At 38.9% G+C, this 19,252-nt stretch overlaps 1 protein-coding gene across 6 annotated transcripts in view; it reads left to right on the top strand.

Annotated features, from left to right (window-relative positions):
* The window catches only part of rgs3a (regulator of G protein signaling 3a), a 152,615-nt gene that overhangs the window by 123,167 nt on the left and 10,196 nt on the right, over window positions 1-19,252 (top strand). For all 6 annotated transcript variants that reach the window (XM_046066035.1, XM_046066038.1, XM_046066039.1 and 3 more), the window contains one exon: window positions 17,367-17,437. In XM_046066035.1, coding sequence (XP_045921991.1) covers window positions 17,367-17,437 — 71 coding nt within the window. The remainder of the gene's footprint in view (window positions 1-17,366; window positions 17,438-19,252) is intronic.

Raw genomic sequence — 19,252 nt, 5'->3', positions numbered from 1 at the left:
GAGGTGAGGCAGGTGTATTTGATGTAGATAATTGGTTGGGATTGGGGCTGTGTCTTAAAGAAAGACTAACTGGCTTGTAGGAGCCAGAATACTTGCTGTTTGGTAGGGGGTCATATACTTGTTTTTCCTCATCAGATGGTTATCAATTTTTATAAATTCATATGATGTGATTTTCTGGGATTTTCTTTGGGATTCTGTCTTTCACTGTTAGAATGTACATATGATTAAAATTGTAGATTGTTGCATTCTTTGTAAGTGGGCAAACCTGCAAAATCAGCAAGGGGTCAAATACTTTTTTCCCCCACTGTAGTAGAATTTGAAAGTTTGATGTGGCTCATCTGTGTCTGCATTGTTCAAGTCTATATCTGTCATGTCATCATTATTTAAATAGGGTGTGATCTAACAATAAGTTTACCACAAAAAGGCCTATAAAAGAGATCACTAAATAGTTTAGGATGTGGAGGAAGGGGGGGGAGGGAAAGAGAACAATACTTGTCGAAGAATTGAAGAATTCTTGTATACCACATGCATATTTCACCTTATGGATAACCTTATACTAGCCTGGAATGGCAACATATTTTGACAAATAAACGCAGGTCTCAATTAGAAACCTGGTCTGGATTTCATAGAAGTTCTCTGGATGCCCACCGTGTCACCCACTTGAGCAAGTTTAAGCTGCTTAGATCGCCATGCAAACATAAATGTTTAAACTTTTACACATCGTAAGATCAGTAAGATTCTCCACAACTCAATCTTTCAGTTCATTTTACCAAAACAATGAGCACCAAAGTAGAATTCATTCAGATTTACAGGTATGGTCAGTCTCTCTCTCTCTCTCTCGCTCTCTGTGCATAAGATTGGCTTAGATGGCTGTCTCTCAGAGCTAGATCAAATGAATGCTTAATAATTGATATATTATCCAATAGCCACATTTCTATACAATATTCACACTGGTTGAAATAAACAATTTGCTGAGCGAAACTTTTGTGCGAAAGTAATAAAAGGCCTGCATAGACACTAAACTCACCCAAATATAGGCAGGTTGAGTTTAGTGATTGAAGAAAATAAAAGCTTGGGCTATTAATTGAAGTTTTACGGTAAAATCAAAATAGAAAATGGGAGCTATACATTATACACACCTTTCATTTATACAGATAGCAGCAACTTCTGGAACAGGAGTTTCATCAGTTTACATTGGAAAATTTGATGAGAAAACAACCTCTGCTAAAAATTTGCTCAGACTGATAACAATAGCACAGTCTGCCCATCAAATGGTGAACAAACACAGAGTAATCAGCTGCACTGACATTTGCCACCTTGTTGAGAACAGTTTCAAATCTGCTGTTAAGGCACCATGTAAAACCTCTTTCAAATGACGCAGGCCAATATAGAGACTAGCATTGGTTAAAGAAAATATGAGCTACTAGAGCTGTGGCTGGACTATAAAGGTCCACAAAGAATGTTTTGCTTCTACAGTACCTTTAAAACAGTTATGTAGTAAAACAACAAAAAAGGAAATTTAAAGGAATGATAGTCCAGAAATAATAAAAAGTGCAGCCTCATTGGAACTTCGGAGACTTAAAAATTCTAATTTCATCACAAAGCGACATCATATTAGACTAAACCACTGCATATTCTTTCCAATCAGACCATTAAATTAAACTCTCATCTCGCTGTCCAAACCCTCAAATCCTTCCTCTTTTTCCAGACATCACAACCATCCATCATCTTGTTTCAGTTTGTGAATGTGCTGCATCCACACAGACGTTGTTGTTGCAATAGACACGTGTGGATCTGACCCCAGTGCTTTTTGTTTATGGGGTCTGGATGTTTGTTTGATATCTGGATAAATATCGTCTGTCTTTCCAAACTGTGGAGGGGAGACATTTTTTATGTGTTTACTGATGGTTGTGTGATGACTTTACATTCCTGTGTTGTTTCAAGGATACGCAAGGGTACATAGATTAAAATTAAAATAGTTTAGCATGCATTCATACTTGAAAACAGGTGTGCTAACAGGTGGTTGGCCTGTGCGCTCACTCACACACACAAACAAATTGGAAGAGAACTACTAATCAGGTAGAGGAACATTTGCTTCTGTCCTTCCATTTACAATCCAAACAGTAGATACTTTTGGTCATTAATAGCATTTTAATAATAGTAACAACAGGAAGCAGATGAAATAACTTTTTTGGGGCTTGAACTCAAAATTCAACACTCAAGTAGGCAATTTCCATGTACAGTTTTTTTTTTTTTCTCCAATCACTTTGTTACTATTTTCAGAACCTTGATGTCATTTTTCACAACTCTAGACACAAAACTCACAACCAATGATCAAAATGCACATTTTTCAAAACTCTAACCCTTTTCTCAATTGTTTGGATACAATACACAAAACTTAGATCATTTGTTCATTCAACAAAAATCACCTGTTCAATATGACACAACTTATCAAAGTACTACTATTTCAAAAGGCAATTCACACATTACATTTCAAATGTGTCTATTCATTTCCTTACAATGATCTAACCATCTGTGACGATTGGACAGAGAGGCAGAGTTGAGTGAACCTGGCGGGAGGAAACAGACAGACAGAGTTAGCGGGTGACGAGGAGGTGAGACAAAGGGAAATTTCATAAAATGCCAGAACGAAGCGGTGACACCAAGTCAGGAGCTGCGACGATCGAGCGAGGATGGAGTGGAAAGCCGGGGTAGAAATACTGGTCGTGATAAGGTTGATGGCTGGCAGGTGCGGCGGCCGGGGATGGAGGTTAACGAGGAGCAGGTGTGGGTAGCTAGCCGGGCTCCGGAGCGGAGAGGGGGAGAGCACACAGAGAGAGAGAGAGAGGGAGAAGGCAGAGGAGAAACCAGAATGCGAGGGAAAGGAGAAACAGGACACTCACCAACAGCCGGGCTGTCACCGCGACAACTATCAATTGATACAACTGCTCAAAATGATAAGTAACTGTTGCATTACTCTTAATGCATAGTTGTATGGAAACAGACAAACATGTGTTTACACAAACACAAATGTTTACGGTAAATCATGAAAGTTTCAAGATAACGAGATTCATTGCCACGAATTAGCGTGGAGTATGAACCAATTAGACTACAATATCCATGGATGTAGCCTAATATTTTATCATACTGTAATGCTTCATCAGACACTGTGTCTATGGTCCCAAATACTGTACCACCTTTTCAGACTATTTACAGTATTGACAGTACTGCACTGTATAGATGCAGGCCCTTGTAATTGCTTGTCCAATTCTGCCAGCTCGTTACTGATGATTGAGTGCACATTGTGGAATAAGTATATAAAGAGTTGATTGGGATCCAATTGCAAGAGCATAGTTATACGTAACATGGAGCCAGCAGGTGATACAGGTCACAGTGGAGGTCAAGCAGTGGTGGGAGGAAGACGAGGAAGACTTGTTGGTCAAAGGAGGTGGTCGTGGGCCTTGTTTAAGAGGTGTGGTGGGACGCAGACCTCATATTGGACCATATAATGCAGCTCTCCTTGTCACCTTTCTTGATGAACTCAATCAGGTTTGTAGAGCTGAAGGTGTGACCTATATCATTGTGTGGGACAATGTCAGGTTCCCTTCCTTAACCCGATTGAGGAATTTTTCTCCGCATGGAGATGGAAGGTTCATGACAGGCACCCTCATGAACAAGTCACTCTTCTCCAGGCCATGGATGACGCCTGCAATGACATCACAGCAGACCAGTGTCAGGCCTGGATTCGCCATGCCCAAAGGTTTTTTCCAAAATGTTTGGCTAATGAAAACATCCATTGTGATGTAGATCACAACACAGAGTTGATGACAGTGTAGAAGTACAGTAATCACTCCTGTTTTGTTTCTTACAGTACAAGCAAGCAAGTTGAGGAACACTTGCTTGCTTGTCTTTTGTTTTCTATTTCATAGCTAATTATTTTTGCTTTGATTCAAATAAACCTTTGTTGTGATTGTACTGTAGTGTTTTGCATCAATATATTACAAACTTTGATCAACGATTCCACTGTGTCTGTAGTATTCTCTCTACTACTGCAGTACTTTTACAGAGATGTGTTTACATGTAGTACCATAATGAAACCTGTATCACCTATTTTGTTCTACAATATTTAATGATTGTACGAACAATGACGCAGTGAAACTATCGGTTGCTTGTGTGTGGGTGATCTATAGTTATGTTTCAGTGGTATTTCACAGTAAATTTGTTTTTTGAACCAATGATTGTGCAAGATTTCTTTAAAGATGTGAATGCACAATGCAATGTTTTGATCATTAGACAGCCTGTGTTACAAGTGATAACCGTTTTGAGTTTTGTGTCTGGAGTTGTGAAAAATGACATCAAGGTTCTGAAAATAGTAACAGTGAAAGTGAACTAAAGTAAAAAACTGTAATGTTGGAGCACTGCGCACACAATCAGTCCATCTGTCAGAAACAGACCTTTAGGCTAATACACAACCAGATTGATGTTCTGCTGTAAATTAAATATTGTTGCTATAACTTGGTCATAAAAGAAGACTGAAACACAAATAAATGATTTAGGCCACTTTCAGAACTGCAGGAAACACAACATTAAGCTATATTTGCTTCATCATATAACTTCATCAATATAACTGACTCACCTTTGTCCTTGGGGATAAATATACAATATCAAATAGCATTCATTTATAGTTGTTTTACCTTAGAAAAATACCTTTAATAACAGCATAAATGCATAGGGTAAAGTATAAAAATTTGTTTATAACAACATGTTAGTGAGTATTGCACCTTCCGAGAATAGTGTTTCTTCAAATTCCCGGAACTCCACTACATGTCTGTTGCACTGTGATAAGCAGGATAAACAGTTAAAAGAACCTAAACACGCTATTTGAGGACCACATAGAAAAATATTAGTAAACTTCGTGTACTGTTACATCATCATCAAGTACCTCAGATATGTGTCTAGGCTCTCAGCAGTCTTCCAAGACAAAGCTATTAGTGCTGACCTGCATGTTACTTGTAGTTTACCTAATCTTAGCTCAAAGGTTATAGTATGAGAAGGGTACAGCACTTGTTGGTATCAAGACTACGATGTGTGCCTCACATGGATCAGCGTGTGATCCAGAGCTAAGAATAGTATATTTTTTACTGAATGAACTGCACAAGAGGTTCGTGGAAACAATTATACAAGTACTGTGTATCGATGAGAGCCAGTCACATCCCTCCCAAGTGTTCTTTTGTCCAAATATGAAACAAAATAGATAGGTAATTGGCCAAAGTGTACATCAGAATCAGCTGGTGGCCCAGAAGGGACAAAAGGTCTCCAGGGTTCAAATTCATGTGAAACGCAGCCAGGCTGGATACGTTCAGTGAAATGCTCAATGAGGAACATGTAAATATTTACTGAGCAGAGTGGACAAGCATTTGGGACAGTCAACAAAGTGTCCGGTCGCCCAAGTATCTGTTGACAAAGATGTGAATGAACTGACTGGGATGTGTTTCAGTTCATGGTGTTTTACGCAACAGTTTACAATCATATTTCAGTGACTATATCTATCTAGAAAGAAAGAAAAAAAGAGACACATTTTCAGCTTTGTTTCATGGATACATACACATATTAGTGATTCCTTTATAAGTTCTGTTCTAAGATATAACTAAGATACATTACACAACCACACGCAACCAAACGATCATGTCTGTCCTGTCTTTCTATTTCCATTTCATTATTCCACACAACTCTCTCCATCTCTTGTTAATTTACAACCTTGGTTTGAAAAGGTCAGCCCTCCTTACTTACTGTTGCTACATTAAGTTTTCAAATCAAGCATATGCAGTTTATTTTCATATGCATTAAACACAGGCCAAAAAAAGCAGGCTTCTCATTTCTTGCCAGCAAATAGGCTAGTTAGCTTACTTTTAAATGTTTGCAGCTCCTTGGTTTCAAATCGAAAACCCACATGATGGCTGTATTCACAATGTAATGCTAAAAGATAGAGGCAAAATCTGTAATCCAACAAAATAATGCAGTTCGTTTCTAATTCTTTCCTTTTTTTTTAATTACGGTAGGTTGCTGCTCACATTAGAGCAGAGAAATACACTGTTTAATCCATTCCCTACACTTTTGTTCTTGCGTTTTTGATTTGGAGATTCAAAAACCTCCAAACTCTTTACATACAGAGTATCGTTCTTACTAGAGCTCCATGCACAGTGCTTCAAAATGTGGTGAAATCCAAAGCTGGACAGGCCTACCTTGCCTAGTTGCAGTTGCTAAACAGACGTTGGACAATCGCCGTTCAGGGGAGGGGTTTACCAGTCAACTGTGTTGTTGTTGTTTTTTTACATCTTGTTTTCTAAATATACACATCTTTCTGGGATGGTGCCTTCTGACTGCTGAGACGTGAGAGATTCTGGCTTCGTAGATAGGCAGCCACACTGAGGGAGAGGGAAAATTCATTGCCAGTATAGCAACTGTGATAACAAATAAGAGTCCTCTGGGATGAGCTATAACTTTCACTTTCTGATTCTGACATTTTATTGTGACTTTCAAAGTGAATAACTTCTTATTATATGAATGAATATTTCACATCTGCTTGGCTTTTTTTTCCCTGCCAAAAGTCAGGATGAAGTTAAATGTGGAGCATGAAAGAGTCTTATAGATGAATGGATGGTTGATGAACTAATGAACTATTAATACTACTATTAATATTTTAATAGCTTTATTTCTGTAGTTTTATATTGATATGTATTTATATATACTTTAAATTGAAATTAATTTAAAATAGTATGAAACAGAGACATGGAAAGAGGCAACAAAAATAAATTAAACATTTTCTTGTACACATGAAAAAAACATTTAACCTTAGTTTAATTAAAGGGTTTGAAACTCAAAGTGCCCATATGTGTTAGGAGCGTTTTTGTACTACACCTGCACGGTTATTTAAGATTATTTCCAAAAACCAATACACTTTTGATATTTTTCCCTGACATGAAACCTATTTGTCTTAGCGAATTCAGTAACTCCTTGTCACCTCATGAGAGATTTCCCATGATAATCGTTCTTTGCCAGGGAAGCTCTCACGTGGCCAAAAACTCACCCTGTATACCCGTATTCTTTCTCTCCCTCACTCTGTCTCTGTACTACTACTAAAACCCTGAGTAGGTTCCATGTGGACTTTCTCACAAATCCCCACCACAAGGGCAAAGCTAGCGTCCCCCTGTTTATTTGTTAGCAATTGTTGGGCTACCTAGATAGTATACTGTGTGTGTGAGGGGATTGTGGGGAACATCAATTTCATGAAGGTTTCCATCAATTAGCTCTGATATTACTGTATAACAGTGTGAATCGTAAATTTAATAGCTTCCTTTGAAGCAGATTCTAAAGTATTATTTGTTCCTGGTTGTTTTCCATCTGAACAGAGGAACAAGAGCAAAATAGAACAAGTCAATCATTGAATGCCAGACACACAGAGGGCTCCCGCTCAGTACTTGTAACTCACTCCACATGGTAAAAGATAGCTTCTGTTCACACTTGCAAACAGTACTGACATTTTACAAAATTAGTGACAAGGCAACATCAGGGGTATTGTTCTACATTTAATGTACATCGAGGAGAGCAAAAGGCTGGAGATGGTTAGACGGAATTATTTAATTTAGCATCAGCTGTTTTGAATAAGCAAACAAAGATGATGACAGTGAACATGAATAATAAAATAACACAAAGGTACATCGCATCCAACGTAGGACTATATGGTAACCAATTTAGGGGAATATACAACAGTTACTATGAGCAATGTACATTTCTTCAGTGACCTTTAAATTTAAACACTGTTCAGGGCTTTGATGATGTCATTATTTCGTAAGACGTGATGGCCTGATGTCACGGCACTTAGTAACTGGACCTTTTTTAGCAGACCCGTGCTTTCTGCCCACCACTGCCCTACAGTGTATGCAGTTAGGTCATTAACTGACAGGACTTTGGACGCTGTCACTGGTACAACAAAGCGCTCTCTTGACGTTCCCCTAATCCAAGAGCGGATCCAGAAGGCCCCTTGTTGCATAGTTGTGTCTTGTGTGTGTGTCAGAAGGTGTTTACAGCGCTCGTTGCCATAGCAGTATTTTGGAAGAATAAGGGCTCGATTACATAAATGTTGATAGATGGTTTCTCGCATATGCACACACACGGACACTGACAATAGACGATGCACTTTGAGCTTGCTCTGTACTCCGGATTTATCAAACGTGCATGCAGTATGGACAAGGAAATTAAAACTGAAATAGTACAGTGAAAAGTGTTCAACCATAAGAATGTTCCTAAACATTGCGGTCATGGTGGAGAGCGAGTATGCTTTCCATCTCCTCCACCTCCTTTTTTAATTTTAATTAAATTATCTTATTTAGAAGGAAAAGGTCTTCAAGTCTCTTAAGATGAAAATTTTATGAAAATTTCTCTAAATGTTTGTGAGATCAGTGTTAATGAACACCTGCAGCACCTAAAATCAGCTATTGCACCACTACCATTTTAGGTAGCCTTTTGCAACTTGTTCACTGTTGTCGAGTGTAGGATACACAACCTTTTGTCCAAAACCCGGTGTGTTCCGTCTCTGCCGTAAAAATACATTCAGTGAGATAACAAGAACGCGATGTACTTTATCTGCATGCCAAGCTATGTGGTCCACATCAGAACGCGACCCTGACAGTGATGTTTGAATTTTACACACACAGGACACACACAATTACTCACACTCCCCAGGAGGCAGGAGGCAGGGTGAACAATGCTGGTGGTATGATGGGAGTACACATGCTGTCTTCACAGGATGGAAACAGGTTCAAAGGGAACAACCAGTCCTGGATGTAGAGAAAGGGAAATCAAAGTTCACTCCTTGATGTTATAATAAGGGGGACATTTGGAAAAAAATTTATTGTGTTAAATAACCTTTTACTGCCTGACACTGCTATGATTACAGGGAGTATGTCCAGCATTTAATTGTACAGCACTACAACACAACTATAAAATCTCTGTTTGCCAACATGACAGTATGTATTTTTCTTTCTTTTCTTGACTGACATTGAGTCTCAGTTCTTACAATTTATGGTATAAATAGCAATTGCAGAATAGAAAAAATGTTTAGTTTTTTCTTCAAATTTGTGATATTTGATCCAATGAGAACCCTTTATGCTTTATTTTGGAACCTCTTGTTCACTAAACTGAATATCCAAATGTAGAGCAAATGGCTTGTTTGCTCTGTTTTTGTCAGAATGCTGAAATAACATACTGCAAAACGTAAAAAGTACACCAGGAACTTGACTTTAGGTTTTAGTGTAGTTTTCTTTTCACAATAGACACAACCCTTTCTTATAGTGCTGGTTAGAGTCTGGAGTTTCTCTTTATAAGGGCACCAAAGCAGTCCATAATTTATAACCACTGATGTGTATAATTTGCTTTCGGCCTGCTTTTTTTTATCTATGCGTCCAATTCCTTTTTAATGGGTTCTTTTTACATGGAAATTGATGACGCTATGATAACAGAATGTACCTTTTTAAAGACGTTGAGGCTAATGGTTTGGCCCTATATAACAAATTTAATGAGGCTTGTTACTTGGACTCCAGCTTCACTTAAAAAAAACATATGCTTTAATCTTGTCTGTTATTCCACAAATAGAGGCCAACAGTAAAGTCTGATATTCCATAACTCCTGCTGTTTAGTTCCACTGGGAGGTGAAGCACAACCTTTACATGAACGGGTGTGTGTGACCCACATCATTATCCGCCTGCCACGTTGGAATCTCATTGGCAGCATTCCTCCCATCCCTCCTGACCTCCATACATCTTATCCCGACATGTTGCTTTCCTAGATATCGTTTTGCAAATCTGGAAGCCAGCTCTTCATTTTGGCTGTAAATAGATTTAATAGGCGAAATATAGCACCCGCACCTCACAACACCTTACTTCTCTAAGTAGATATTACAATTATCTTTCTGTAAGTGTTGGCTCATGGAGCTCAGTGGTGCTGACCTGTCAGCAGGGACTGAATGAGAGTGGAATTTGTTGAGGGATTGGCAACCATGCCCTGTGTTGCAACGTCAACAGTTTGTGATAATGTGATGGACGTCACTCGCATAAAAGTTCAAAAACAGGGCTGCAATTAAGCATGAATAATGTATTTACAGTGATGCACTGACCATTCTCTACATTAACTTGACTAAGAATAATGACCAGTTGACCAGGAATGCTGTTTTTAAGTTATTATACAATGGCATATTATAAAAGTAAATCCTTGTATGACCTCTGTGGATTGAAAATAGTGAAGTGCAACATGTCTGTAAACACACAATGAATGCATATTAAATCCTACTCGACAATTATAATAGTTATTTATTATAATACTGTGATACAGTAAAGTATTTATTGTATGAGCAATGGCTGTGCAGCTGTAATAACTAGGCTAAGACCTTATCTAACCTCATCTTTCAAACTAAAAATAATGAAACAAATAATGCTCAGAATAGGCTGTCTGATTTTCTTAATTTTCTTTTTAGCTATTAAACCCAGTAGCAAGAGAGATGCAGATGTTATTAGACAGATGGTAGATGTTTTTGTGCACCTGGAGTACATAAAGTGGGTTTGATATCCACGAAAAAATGCTTTCATCTGGCCAGTGTAGCTGACCCGTGGAGCATGTGTCACTAATATTTGCTTACTGTTCCTGCATCATTACAAGGGACAAATCCATCATCTTCGCTAATTGCTTTACAAGTGTCAACAAGGAAGCCCGAGAGTCTGGCTGCAACAGATTCCAGGCTGTGGTTTAAAATTCATAACTGTCATTAAGCTACTAAAAACAAATGATTTATGTAGCCAGTGTAGCATAATAAGAAAATATATAGTCATGGTTCACCCCTTTGTGGCTACAGCCAATTGGGAGTAATTGGTCCATTGGTGCTCCTGATGGCCAGTCCGTGCAAAATTGCCAGTTTTGGAAAGAATTGTGAAGCTGGGGCTATTAAAATTCCAAGCAGAAAGGTCCGGCCAGAAAATGTCAATAAAATTTGTACTAGATAGCACCAGTTCCTGGACTGAGTAACCTGACCACTTTTTAGAGCAGCTTGGAGAAGTGACGATGTACGAGCATTGTTCGATAACATCCTGTGACATAGGAAGTACTTGAGCAGAAAGTAGCCATCTCCTGAGCAGTGAATAACAGGAGGCAGAGTAGAGTCCTATCAAATATAATACACACCTATATTCACATACTGGTCTCTCTCTCTCTCTCACAAATCACACACACACACACACACACACACACACACACATACACACAAATGTGCACACAATGCACCTTTTGTATCTGCTTTCATTATGTAGTTTGAGTAGGAATGAGTCAGTATCCTGTCTGTGGGTCACTGAGTTTATTTTCAGATGTTACTGAATATTGAGGCTGTGCCATTGTACTGTAAAAGTGTGTGTTAGCAGTTGCCAGTTACACAAGCTCACACACTCACAAAAACACATACACAGTCGTAGTCCCTTGGTCTTTCAACAACAAGTTAATTTTACCCCATTTCCTTTTATTTGTAAAGGAAGTTGGAAAAATATTTCCTGCAACATAAATTGAAACAATGAAAAAAAAACAATAATAGAGGCTCAAGGCTTTTATAAAACAAAGAAAGAACTGTGAGAAAAACTCTATATGAAGTATATCTGTATTACATCTTGAATACGTTAAGCAGACATCAGCTTCATATATATAAATTAGATTGCTTGATAATCATTAAATCTCCCCCACTGAGTTCTGCATTTGGTTTTGTGTTCTCTCCCATGCTTCTTTGTTTAAAACATCAGTTTGCTCCTTTATTAAATCTTTTTACTCTATATCTTGTTGTATTTTTTCTCTCTTATAAAAGCTCCATTGTTCCCACAATGCCCCTCTGAGAGAGAGAGCCCAGTGTTCTGTTTTTTGTCTTCCTTTTCTTTCAACTCTCCGGCCAAGATCTACGGGAAAGTGCAGACACATATCAAGGGAAAGAAATGGCCAAGATTATATCAAACAAGCAAGCTGTGTCCAGTTATTTTCTTAGTTTACTAATTCCGTTTAAAAATGGAACATTTCAACATAGAAACAAGCTAGCATAATCATATTTTAAAAAGAATCATAAATTAAAAGTAGGGATGATTTTGCCCTGATCTAGAACTCTAGAATTACATTTAGAGAACTTTAACATAACTTTACAATTGCATGATAAAGTTCTTCATTTCTGGAACCATGTGTTTTCTGACTTTGGGCTCACATTCCACAGGGCCTGTATTTATCAAGGATGTCACTCCTGAGGAAAAATCTAGCACAATAATATACTTTAACAGTACAACATGAGAGTTAGCTTCGCTTTCATCATTGACTAAAGGTTCAGATAGGAATGTGATACACAATAGTCTACATTTTATGAATTATATCATCTAATTTCATCTTGCACTTTTTAGCCAAGACGCCACTGTTCCATTATCATGGTTTTGAAGCATTTGTGCTTCATGTGCAACTCCGACGATTTGTCCAAAACATTAACATAACAGGATCATTCGTGCCTAACCAATACTGTGTTGAAGCTTTTTTTGTGTAGTTGCAGCTGTTATGTCCCAAATCATCACTGTTGTAGTTTCTTGCTGCTGTATTGGGCCAAACTTAAGCATAAAGTGCACAAAATTGTTTTTGCAAAACGGGCACAGTTTGTAAATGGAACCATTAGGTAAATTGTGTGAAGTGTTTTACATGTCATTGTCTGCCTGTTAGACCCGCCTAACACAATGTTGTTTAAGTGTTATACAATATTTACTTGAAATTCAACATAATGGTGGGAAAACGGGTAAAACTCCACGTCATTTGTTTTCTGTTCATGTTTGAGAATCTACTGAGATTGAGATGAGAAGAATTTATTGTTGAGAAGGCTGCAATGGGATAATAATACTGTTATATTTCAATAGCTGTATTATAATCTTGTGGTTATTGTTAAAATATGTGTTCATATCAAACCTTATCAGCATTGGCTCTGCTTTGAACCCATGGGGCAGGGGCATAATGCCAGGTTGGATGACCTTACTGTGTCAGTCTAAAAGGGGTGTGACATACACACACACACACACACACACACACATACACACACAGAGTTAAGCCACACAATGTCAGGAAACTAGGGTCTGCCCGTGTTTTACACCCAATGTATAAAACATGGACGTAGTCTTGTGACGTCCCCAATAGCTTTATGAAGAGTAATTGTAAAGCTCAATGTGGCTCCGGCTATTCCAAAAATGGGCAAAGAGGGTGCATGGGTGGAGCTAGCAGACAGTTAGCGGCTAGTTACCTGTAATGCCACCCACCTGTTACTCAGCCACGCCCTTAATTATTGACTTAACTTAACTTTAAGCCTTGATATAATTTTAATGGATGAGTTATATCAAAATCCACCCACCCCAGAGTTAGCATGATTTGGCAATAGAAACCAAAACCATTTTTTGTACCAAGATGTAAAGTTGGACATTTTAACAACCAGCATCATGTGGCCAAATGCAGTTTTTGGCAATTCTGGTTTGGCTTAATTTTTCAGCCCCAGAAGTTGCCGCTTGGGTCTAACACATAGAACTAATCCAAGGCTTTGTTAAATGGAATGGGAGATTGTCTGGTTCCCCATAACAGTGTTCAGACAGCTTGTTTTCAAATAAAAGAAGAAATGGGGGAATGAAAAGGAAGGAAGTAGCCCGAGGGAGGTCTGATAAAGAAAAGCAACAGGGGTTAAACTGGTTTAAATATACAAAGACCAAGATTCATTTCTCCACCTCTGGGGTTTTAGGTTGTCGGAGGATTTGGAGTCTGGGTTGACTGGGTCAAGAATGTTTCAGAGCTGTGTTGAGAATATTGTTCCTACAGTGTGTTTGTTAGTGCAGAGCACAACTGAAGAATGTACAGTTTGTTGAGACAAAGACAGACAGTTTTGCCCTGTCATCTAAGGGAATAGCAGCCCACTGATGTTCTAGACTTCTTTCCCAATGTAATATATGTACATGGGACTGGAGAACTGGCTACAAAGACATGTGTGCAACATGCATGCAGCCAGGTTAACCTTTATCTGTGTATCTGCACAGCCATCCTACAACCTACAACCCTTAACATTGCCACAGGGGGCAATATTATCGTGTGGTCTTTGGCAGAATCTGTGTTTTCTTACTGTCTTCAGTGAGGCATGTGAGCAGTCTATACACATAAGCATGCACACACACAAAACACACACCAGGGTTATTTTTAGAAAAGACTCAGACTTTTTTATTATCCACAGTCCATTGCCAGGCAGTCTGGGTGTGTGTGTTTGTATGTGCGTGTGCGTGTGCGTGTGCGTGCGTGCGTGCGTGTGTGTGTGTGTTTGTGTGTGTGTGTGCGTGTGTGTGTGTGTCTGTTTGTCTAAGTCTCTTTTGTGTGGGGGCCTGAGTGGGGTCTGACTGTTAGAATGAAAACAGAGAAAAGAGAAACATAGAAACTTGAGAATAAACCTCTAATGCAATAATTTTCGAAGATTTTGTTAATTTAACACAAACCCACTCAAATACATACAATACTGACATTACTATACAATGTTTGACACCAATCTAAGACAGCTTTATTTATTACACATGGAGCCTGACTAATTAAATATTGTGCATCTCGCCCTTAGTGTCCTCCTGAATCTCCCTGTTAGAGGCTCATATTCAGTGTTCATGTAGATTTCAACCTCTCTATAAATGGGAATTAAAAAGAAGCTGGAAGGCCATTTTGATTCCGTATGAAATCATGGCATTGTAATTTTAAGACTTCATCCTTTTAACTGACCTCCCACTGACAAGATGCTGTCATGTATCATGAATTGCGGTTCTGCTGTCTGACAGATTAGCCACTTCCTAATACTAGCTGGAGCAAGAAAGCCGGCTTTTCACTGTGTGTGTGGATGTGGATGCCATCCAGCTGTAACATAGCAGTCTAGTGTGAATGAGCATCCAGTCCTTACATGCAGGGAGCCTAGTCGAACAAAGGCTGACCCAACAAGCGGACAATCCCCCTCTGATCTATACTGGCTACACAGCATAATTTGCTCTCCTGATACAGGATGAATAATACTGTCCTGGGGTGCTACATCAGGACAGATGTCTTTGTTTGTGTCATTTTTCAATAGTTTCCTGTGGTTTCAGGGGAAAGCCTTGCTGATGGCTCCATAGGGACTGGGACTCACCTGTTGTGCTGTTCCCTCTGAGATTACTGATTAGATTTTGATGTCTCTCATGACCATCAGCTGCATGATATATATCTTATTGTGGTGTGACAATATATCATCTAGGGTTTGGTTATAGCACTATAGATATTACCTATAACTTTTGATACATTTGAAGAACTGATGCAGTTTTCTGAACTGTAAGTACGAGTGAGAAATTAACAATGACTTAATGCCTGTTAGTTCATCATGCTCACATTACTCAGACATTTCTTATGTATAAATATATTTAAGCACCAGCAGTCACATTATCACTGACACTGGTTAAAAATAGCAAGCATTTTGTCAGTATTACCCAAAAAATACTACATTAGCTTGCAACCATGCATGTCTTAGTCATGCAAATAGAACCCGCTACACACACACACACACACACTGTACAGTTCAACAGGTCTTTGTGCCTGTCAGACAGCAGCACTAAAAATATTTTGTTCCATGCTTAGCTTGTACTTGTTTTTAGACAGCTCCTACATAACATACACTTCACCTTTCACAGTCAACTGCGACTTCAGTCAGAAAGCGTTGAGTGCATCGGTGTACACTTCCTATAATGACAAACTGAATCTCAGTTGGAGGGAGGAGTTATGAAAGAGGCGGATGTGGCAGAGAGATGCCCTGCTGTCATCCAGGATTGGGAGCAGACAAATTCATTCACAGACAGACTTGTTCGTATTTTCCAGGATTAGCTAGATAGTTAACTTATTAGGACTCATATCGGAAGAAGCGGTATATCTTTCAGTGTGTGCTCACCCACATCAGCATTAAACAAAGGTCTAATTTACAGCTCCTCGTGTCAGGAGTTTCATTGCTGTGCTGCTGCCAGAAACTTGAGGGAATTTAAAAAAAATATGTGTTTCCTATTATCATCTTTGTCCAAATCGTTATAAATGAACAGTCATTTAAAAATCAGTATCATCCAATGGCTAAACATGTTTCCTCCTCCTGTTTTGTCAGTAAGTTAATATGGTTGATGTACTGACCATGTTCAACAGTGCAAAAGTACGACAGGATATTACTTTGGGCAGCTGGTATATGTAGGGTGGGTCATACAGCAGGAAATGTTTGCTCGTGGGACTAAGAGATATTGTTTAAATACAAAAATAGTCCCACAAACACATTGTGACCTGACGCATTTTCACTGTACACTTGCACAATTGGATACACAAATACACATCAGTATGTTTGCATTATTATACTAGTGAGGACCCTCAATAATCTGAATTAGCCTCTAACCATAGCTTTTAGATGAGACGATCGATAGCGATCTCATATCTGTCTGTTAATATGAAACTACAACCAGGAACCAATTAGCATAGCTTAGCATAAAGACTGGAAACAGGCTGAAACTCAAATTGGGTCCCACGCAGATAGAAAACATACACCATGTGTTACCAGCTGTGGCTAGTATCCAGCTCAGATTCAACTGTGTGTTCCTGTAATACAATGGCTCATTATTTAGAGACACACACACACACACACACACACACACACACACATACAATGGGGCAGCTTCAGGCCATCAGATTAGTGGAGATTGACCCCTTCCCCACCCTGAAGCAACTTCCCTTTAACTCTTAACCAATGAAAATGGTGGGCTGGCAGAAAGTGTAATGTGAAACCTGGGGTCTTGGCTCGCCACTTCAAACCTAGGGCACAGTTGGAGGCCAACAGAAACAACAGCCGTAGTCTTTCACACTCTCTCACTCTCACAGAATTTCCTTACTTTGTGAAATCCAGACACATATTGTTTACAAACACCATCTGCTGCACACACACACACAGACACACAGAGTCAGACACACTCCTTCAGCAAGACACAGACACACACACCTCTGAGAGCTTTGCCTTGTGGGATTTATCCTGTGGACTGTGGATTAATCATTTTAGTGGCTGGCTGTGTGTGTTACGGACTGGACTACAGTCTATCCTAACTGGACACGCCGAGGACTTACTATCTTACTAGCCAACTTAGGTTGCCATTGCCTGTTGGAGCTAGTAGAAGCTAGCTACAGTATCTGCATGAGGCTACTGGGCCCTCTTTCTGTGTGAAGGGTGGATGATGCAGTGTGTGCTCTACTTCATCTCCCCTCAGCTGAGCTCCGGATCCCCCTGTAGCTGCGAGGTCTGCCCCGAAGGAACAAAGAAGAAGAAATCCAAGAACCTGTAAGTACTCAAATCTCAAATTAATTAGTTGTTTGTCTGTGTGTGTGTGTGTGTGTGTTTCCTTTCTTATCTTCAGTTTCACTGTCAGATCATTTTGAAAGTTGGAAACAAGGAATGAATGGGCATGTTTTGTTAAATTTTTCCTGAATGTGAATTTTAACCTGTGACAATATCACACCATTGTTTAGGAAAGCAAAGCTTGGTTGATTTAAAATATAAAGATAATTTATATGTGAGAAAGAGGAGGTATGGGAATGAGAGTGAGCCAGAGTACTGACTAACTACAATACCTGTTCTGTTTTCACTGTTCAGTCATCAGCCTTCTATTTTCATGCTAATTTAATCAACATGTGTATCCAGTAAAGTGTAAAAATTTCACACCCTGCTTTAACATCCATTGTTTTAAAAGAATGTCTTTGCTTGTGTCCAAATTAATGGTGAAAGATAGTGACCTGCTACAGCACATGGGGGGAGTGGGGGGGTTAATTGAAACATCAGAACTTATTCTGACAATGTGTTAGTGTAGGTGTGACTGGATTAGTGCACTGGGGATGTTAGGACAGGTCCACACTAGGGTGGCTAAATTTAAAACTGTGCCCTTTTGTCTCCATTTTGGGCAACACCTTAATGTTGCATACAAATATTTTGGCCCTTTTGATGGTCTGGGGAATACCTGCACATGTTCACATAGGTGCAGGTACTTAAGGTGACAGTAAAAGTTTAAGCCTGTTATTCAACACTGATCACCATCTACTTAATTAAGTGGTAACTGATGTGTGTGTTGTTGGGGAGTGTGATACCATATGTGTGTCACACTTTCTCAGTGGCGTGAGAAGTAAAGGTGTGTGTGTGTTGAGAATGCTTTTTTGTGTGTGGATGTGTGCGTTGACGCCTCAGTTATTCAGCAGCTGTTGAATGAGCTCGATTCACGCTGCTGTTCATCAAGATGAAAGCACATTTCACGCCACGGGGGACAATAAAACCACTCTCACTGGCTGTCCTTGATAGCTGTCCATACTTCTGTGCAAGCTGTGTTTTTATGTTGTTTAGTTAATCAGCAGATTAAGTGATTAAGATTCCACAGCCTTTTTTCACAGGGATAAGAAGTGTGTTTTTCCTTTTATTGTAGTTTAAATCTAAATTGTGGGATTGTTTGCAAATAAGGCATATTTCCAAATCAGTGATGGATTGGTGATCAGTTTTGGACATGGTATTGCAGTACACTGTGTTTAAACACTATGTTTTCATTATAGTAACATCAAATTTAGTTTGAGTTAATTCATGACTTCTCCTAGCACTTTCAAGAAGCAAGAATGCTTTTATTCTTCTAACTAAAGACTTGATACACAGATACACAAAAGTGTAGTAATGACTTTGTAATGTGTAATTTGTACCTGAAAATTTCAGTCATAGCCACACATAGCAACTTGACAGCGTTTGTTGGTTAGCAAACACTGATCACCCTGTCCCTGTGGAGGATTCTGTCCCTTTGTCTAGACGGGTGTGAAGCAAACAACACTTTTTACTTCCGAAATACATTTAGTCTTCCATTTTAATGTGGGATGAAACATTTAAGCTAGATGTAAGAAAAAAAGGTATGGTTGTATATGCTGTACAAGTCCTTACCTTCTTCTTTTATGCTATGTACAAATGTTTATGGTAAGTTTATATTATATCATTTGGTGTCATGGAGATGGTGGTGGAGATCATTGTCTTACACATCTTTTTCCTTGTTCCAGCACTAGATGTTGATAGGTCGCTATATAAACATCTGATGCTAATTACTTCTTTTTTTCTACTTAAGAGGCATCTGTA

This window comes from Micropterus dolomieu, linkage group LG13 (genome assembly GCF_021292245.1).
Source record: "Micropterus dolomieu isolate WLL.071019.BEF.003 ecotype Adirondacks linkage group LG13, ASM2129224v1, whole genome shotgun sequence".
NCBI classification, from domain to species: Eukaryota; Metazoa; Chordata; class Actinopteri; order Centrarchiformes; family Centrarchidae; genus Micropterus; species Micropterus dolomieu.
The sequence above is the reverse complement of the archived record's forward strand: the minus strand, read 5'-3'. Positions and strand labels throughout refer to the sequence as shown.